Source organism: Oryzias latipes, chromosome 1 (genome assembly GCF_002234675.1).
Source record: "Oryzias latipes chromosome 1, ASM223467v1".
Lineage (NCBI taxonomy): Eukaryota > Metazoa > Chordata > Actinopteri > Beloniformes > Adrianichthyidae > Oryzias > Oryzias latipes.
Genome location: NC_019859.2, coordinates 32,248,581 through 32,254,302, shown reverse-complemented (window position 1 = coordinate 32,254,302; position 5,722 = coordinate 32,248,581). Strand labels below are relative to the sequence as shown.

At 48.7% G+C, this 5,722-nt stretch overlaps 1 protein-coding gene across 1 annotated transcript; it reads left to right on the top strand.

Annotated features, from left to right (window-relative positions):
- Window positions 1-470: 470 nt before the first annotated feature.
- LOC110015619 lies at window positions 471-5,133 on the top strand. Its single transcript, XM_020705947.2, has 5 exons — window positions 471-690; window positions 796-906; window positions 1,021-1,158; window positions 1,234-1,677; window positions 1,936-5,133. Exons 1-5 carry the CDS (start codon window positions 471-473, stop codon window positions 4,986-4,988), a joined length of 3,966 nt encoding a protein of 1,321 aa, XP_020561606.2. The 3' UTR covers window positions 4,989-5,133.
- The last annotated feature ends 589 nt before the right edge of the window (window positions 5,134-5,722 follow it).

Below are 5,722 nucleotides of genomic sequence, written 5' to 3'. Positions count from 1 at the left end.
GACAAATGCAACTTTCCCAACAAAACGGAGCTAAAACCTCCACGGTCAATTACAACATGAAGACCAGAAGACCAAGCAGGAGGTTGAAAACACACATTTGGACAGAAAGTCCAGAACTGGTGGTTGTTGACACCGTGGTTGATTGGGTTGTTCCAGCTCCAGTGGCACCGCTAGTTACAGATGAAGAAACAGTCATGGAACCAGATGCAACAGTGGCTTCATGTGATGCAACCGTTGTACCTGGTCCTGTTGCTGATGATGGGACAGTTGGTGCATCATCTGCCTTAGGAACAGGTGTGGTGAGGGTTGCTGGGGGAGCTGGTGCAAGGACGGCGGAGGTTGCTGGGGCAACTGGTGTCGGATTGGTGGAAGCAGCTGTTGTCATTTCAAAGGTAGTGGATGTTGATGTGGCAACTTTTGTGGCTTGAGGGAGACTTGGGCTTGGTAATGCAACTATTGTGGTTTCAGAAATGGTGGAGGTTGATGCTGCAACTGTTGTGGTTTCTGGTGTTGCGGAGGTTGATACTGCAACTGTCATGGTTTCAGAAATGGTGGAGGTTGATGCAGCAACTGCTGTGGCTTCAGAGTTAGTGGAAGTCGATGTTGCAGAGATGTTGGAGGTCATTGTGGCAGCAGTTGATGGTGCGGGAGTTGATGCGGCAACTGTTGTTGCCTCAGACACAGCGGAAGGTGAAGCGGCAACTGTTGTGGGGTCAGAGTTTGTCAAGGTTGATGCGACAACTGTTGTGACTCCAGAGATAGCAGAGGTTGATGCTGCAACTTTTCTGGTTTCAGCGATAACGGAGGTTGTTTCGGAAACTGTGGTGGCTTCAGAGATAGTGGAAGTTGATGCTGCAGCAGTTGATGTTGCAGAGATGGTCGAGGTTATTGCCGCAGCAGTTGATGGTGCGGGTGTTGATGCGGCGACTGTTGTGGCTTCAGAATAAGTGGAAGTTGATGCGGCAACTGTTGTGGCTTCGGGGATGACAGAAGTCGATGGAGCAACTGTTGTTGCTTTAGAGATAGCAGAAGTTGATGTGGCGACTGTTGTGGGGTCAAAGCTTGTAAAGGTGGACGTGGCAACTGTTGTGGCTTCAGAGGTAGCAGAAGTTGATGCTGCAGCAGATGATGTTGCAGCGATCGTGGAGGTCACTGATGGTACGGGGGTTGATGCGGCAACTGTTGTGGCTTCATAGTTAGTGGAAGTTGATGCGGCAACTGTTGTTGCTTCAGAGATGGCGGAAGTTGATGCGGCAAATGTTGTTGCTTCAGAGATGGCGGCAGTTGATCCGGCAACTGTTGTGGCTTCAGAGATGGCGGCAGTTGGTCCGGCAACTGTTGTTGCTTCAGAGATGGTGGAAGTTGATGCAGCAACTGTTGTGGCTTCAGAGATGGCGGAAGTTGATCCAGAAACTGTTGTTGCTTCAGAGATGGCGCCAGTTGGTCCGGCAATTGTTGTTGCTTCAGAGATGGCGGCAGTTGATGCGGCAAATGTTGTTGCTTCAGAGATGGTGGAAGTTGATCCGGCAACTGTTGTGGCTTCAGAGATGGCGCCAGTTGGTCCGGCAACTGTTGTTGCTTCAGAGATGGCAGCAGTTGATGCTGCAAATGTTGTTGCTTCAGAGATGGTGGAAGTTGATCCGGCAACTGTTGTGGCTTCAGAGATGGTGGCAGTTGGTCCGGCAACTGTTGTTGCTTCAGAGATGGCAGCAGTTGATGCTGCAAATGTTGTTGCTTCAGAGATGGTGGAAGTTGATGCAGCAACTGTTGTTGCTTCAGAAATGACAGAAGTCGATGCAGCAACTGTTTTTGCTTCATAAATAGCAGAAGTTGATGTGGCAACTGTTGTAGGGTCAGAGCTTGTCAAGGGGGAAAGGGCAACTGTGGTTATTTCAGAGATAGCGGAAGTTGAAGCGGGAACTGTTGTTGCTTCAGAGATGACAGAAGTCGATGCAGCAACTGTTGTTGCTTCAGAGACAGCGGAAGTTGATGCGGCGACTGTGGTGGGTTCAAAAATAGTAAAAGTTGATGCTGAAGCAGTTGATGTTGCAGAGATGGTGGAGGTCATTGAGGCAGCAGTTGATGGTGTTTGGGTTGATGCTGAAACTGTTGTGGCTTCAGAGTTACTAGATGTTGATGCTGCAACTGTTGTTACTTCAGAGATAGCGAAGGTTGATCCTGCAACTGTTGTTTCTTCAGAGATGGCGGAAGTTGATCCGGCAACTGTTGTTGCTTCAGAGATGACGGCAGTTGGTCCGGCAACTGTTGTTGCTTCAGAGATGGCGGCAGTTGATGCGGCAAATGTTGTTGCTTCAGAGATGGTGGAAGTTGATGCGGCAACTGTTGTGGCTTCAGAGTTAGTAGATGTTGATGCGGCAACTGTTGTTGCTTCAGAGATGGCGGCAGTTGGTCCAGCAACTGTTGTTGCTTCAGAGATGGCGGCAGTTGATGCTGCAAATGTTGTTGCTTCAGAGATGGTGGAAGTTGATGCGGCAACTGTTGTGGCTTCAGAGTTAGTAGATGTTGATGCGGCAACTGTTTTTGCTTCAGAGATGGCGGCAGTTGGTCCGGCAACTGTTGTTGCTTCAGAGATGGTGGCAGTTGATGCGGCAACTGTTGTGGCTTCAGAGTTAGTAGATGTTGATGTGGCAACTGTTGTTGCTTCAGAGATGGTGGAAGTTGATCCTGCAACTGTTGTTGCTTCAGAGATGGCGGAAGTTGATCCGGCAACTGTTGTTGCTTCAGAGATGGTGGAAGTTGATGCGGCAACTGTTGTGGCTTCAGAGTTAGTAGATGTTGATGCGGCAACTGTTGTTGCTTCAGAGATGGCGGCAGTTGGTCCAGCAACTGTTGTTGCTTCAGAGATGGCGGCAGTTGATGCTGCAAATGTTGTTGCTTCAGAGATGGTGGAAGTTGATGCGGCAACTGTTGTTGCTTCAGAGATGACAGAAGTCGATTCAGCAACTGTTGTTGCTTCAGAGATAGTAGAAGTTGATGTGGCAACTGTTGTAGGGTCAGAGCTTGTCAAGGGGGAAATGGCAACTGTGGTTGCTTCAGAGATAGCGGAAGTTGAAGCTGGAACTGTTGTTGCTTCAGAGATGGTGGAAGTTGATGCGGCAGCTGTTGTGGCTTCAGAGATGACAGAAGTCGATGCAGTAACTGTTGTTGCTTCAGAGACAGCGGAAGTTGATGTGGCGACTGTGGTGGCTTCAAAAATAGTAAAAGTTGATGCTGAAGCAGTTGATGATGCAGTGATGGTGGAAGTCATTGAGGCAGCAGTTGATGGTGTTTGGGCTGCAACTGTTGTTGCTTCAGAGATGGCGGCAGTTGATGCGGCAAATGTTGTTGCTTCAGAGATGGTGGAAGTTGATCCTGCAACTGTTGTTGCTTCAGAGATGGCGGAAGTTGATCCGGCAACTGTTGTTGCTTCAGAGATGGCGGCAGTTGGTCCGGCAACTGTTGTTGCTTCAGAGATGGTGGAAGTTGATGCAGCAACTGTTGTGGCTTCAGAGATGGCGGAAGTTGATCCAGAAACTGTTGTTGCTTCAGAGATGGCGGCAGTTGGTCCGGCAACTGTTGTTGCTTCAGAGATGGTGGCAGTTAATGCGGCAAATGTTGTTGCTTCAGAGATGGTGGAAGTTGATGCTGCAACTGTTGTGGCTTCAGAGTTAGTAGATGTTGATGCGGCAACTGTTGTTGCTCCCGAGATGGCGGAAGTTGATCCGGCAACTGTTGTTGCTTCAGAGATGGCGGCAGTTGGTCCGGCAAATGTTGTTGCTTCAGAGATGGCGGCAGTTGATGCGGCAACTGTTGTTGCTTCAGAGATGGTGGAAGTTGATGCGGCAACTGTTGTTGCTTCAGAGATGGCGGAAGTTGATCCGGCAACTGTTGTTGCTTCAGAGATGGCGGCAGTTGGTCCGGCAACTGTTGTTGCTTCAGAGATGGCGGCAGTTGATGCGGCAAATGTTGTTGCTTCAGAGATGGTGGAAGTTGATCCGGCAACTGTTGTGGCTTCAGAGATGACAGAAGGCGACGCAGCAACTGTTGTTGCTTCAGAGATAGCAGAAGTTGATGTGGCAAATGTTGTAGGGTCAGAGCTTGTCAAGGGGGAAATGGCAACTGTGGTTGCTTCAGAGATAGCGGAAGTTGATCTGGCAACTGTTGTTGCTTCAACTGATGTGGTTTCTAATTTTGTGGAGGTTGATGCTGCAACTGTTGAGGTTTCTGGTGTTGTGGAGGTTGATGTAGCGACTGTTCTGGCTTCAGAGGTTGTGGAGGTTGATGCTGCAACTGTTGTTGTTTCGGGTGTTTTGGAGGTTGATGTTGCAACTGTTGTGGTTTCAGAGCTTGTGGATGTTGATGCTGCAACTGTCGTGGTTTCAGATCTTGTGGATGTTGATGCTGCAACTGTTGTAGTTTCTGGTGTTGTGGAGGTTGATGTAGCGACTGTTGTGGTTTCAGAGCTTGTGGAGGTTGATGCTGCAACTGTCATGGTTTCAGATCTTGTGGATGTTGATGCTGCAACTGTTGTAGTTTCTGGTGTTGTGGAAGTTGATGGTTCAACTGTTGAGGTTTTTGGTGTTGTGGAAGTTGATGGTGCAACTGTTGAGGTTTCAGAAGTTTTAGAGGTTGATGCTGCAACTGTTGAGGTTTCTGGTGTTGTGGAGGTTGATAGTGCAACTGTTGTGGTTTCAGTGCTTGCGGAGGTTGATGCCTTAACTGTTGTGGTTTCTGCTGTTGTGGAGGTTGATGCCTCAACTGTTGTGGTTTCTGCTGTTGTGGAAGTTGATGGTTCAACTGTTGTGGTTTCAGGTGTTGTGGAGGTTAATGCTGCAACTGTTGTGGTTTCAGTGCTTGTGGAGGTTGCTGCTGCAACTGTTTTGGTTTCAGAGCTTGTGGAGGTTGATACTGCATTTGTTGTGGTTTCAGAGCTTGTGGACGTTTCTGCTGCAGTTGTGGCTGCTTTCGTAGTAGAAGTCGTTGGTTGAACAGTTGTGGTTATTTTGGTTACACCGCTGCAAAATGGTCCAGCAGTGATGGATCCAACGTTCTCCATGAAAGGCAGCTTCCCCAGGCCGGTTGCAGCTGCACATGTGTTTGGAGACACGCAGCCCTGAGCTGGATATGATGTGGAGCCGTCATTCACTGTAGATCAACACAAGGAGGTTTAGTTTAGAATGTTGTCAACATTAACAATAAGAAAGTTGATCAAATCAAGTTCTTGCTAACACGTTTTGGAATCTGTGACTCATGAGTTCTCCTCAAACACAGAGGCTGATGATTATTACAAAGCAGAAGAAGATTCTTGAGGTCAGACTCCTAAGTTGCCATGAAAACTCACAGGTTGCTTGGAAGCAGCTGGTCTGGTCTCCTGAACACGGAACTGTAGAGCTGCACTGAGAGGTGATCGGGTCACAGGTGGGACACGTCAGGCCGTTGGCAGACAGAGGGGTAGGAACTGAAACCCAGTAAGAGATTTATTATCAACCAGACAAATGTGTAGAAGCTTCAGAGGAACATCCACATGTTTGGAAATCGGAGGTTTGCAGTAAAAAGCTGAGTGTCCGTACAAGCCAGGGTCTGGGAGTTGCAGTTGTCCGAGTTGCAGCACTGAGCCGATGCAATGGCACTGGAATAACCCAAGTTGACAGAAAAGGTTGCCGCTCCAGCCATGGGACAAAGAGAAGGAGCAGCACAGTCCTTGTAGACCTGTGTTCCTGAA

What these genes read in the sequence shown, in the direction of transcription:
- LOC110015619 (XM_020705947.2), top strand. Translation starts at nt 471, where the DNA reads ATGGTGGAGGTTGATGCTGCAACTGTTGTGGTTTCTGGTGTTGCGGAG. An exon ending in TATTGCCGCAGCAGTTGATG is followed by an intron (nt 907 to 1,020) that starts GTGCGGGTGTTG and finishes TTGTTGCTTTAG; the next exon opens with AGATAGCAGAAGTTGATGTG. An exon ending in TTCAGAGATGGTGGCAGTTG is followed by an intron (nt 1,678 to 1,935) that starts GTCCGGCAACTG and finishes TTGTTGCTTCAG; the next exon opens with AGATGACAGAAGTCGATGCA.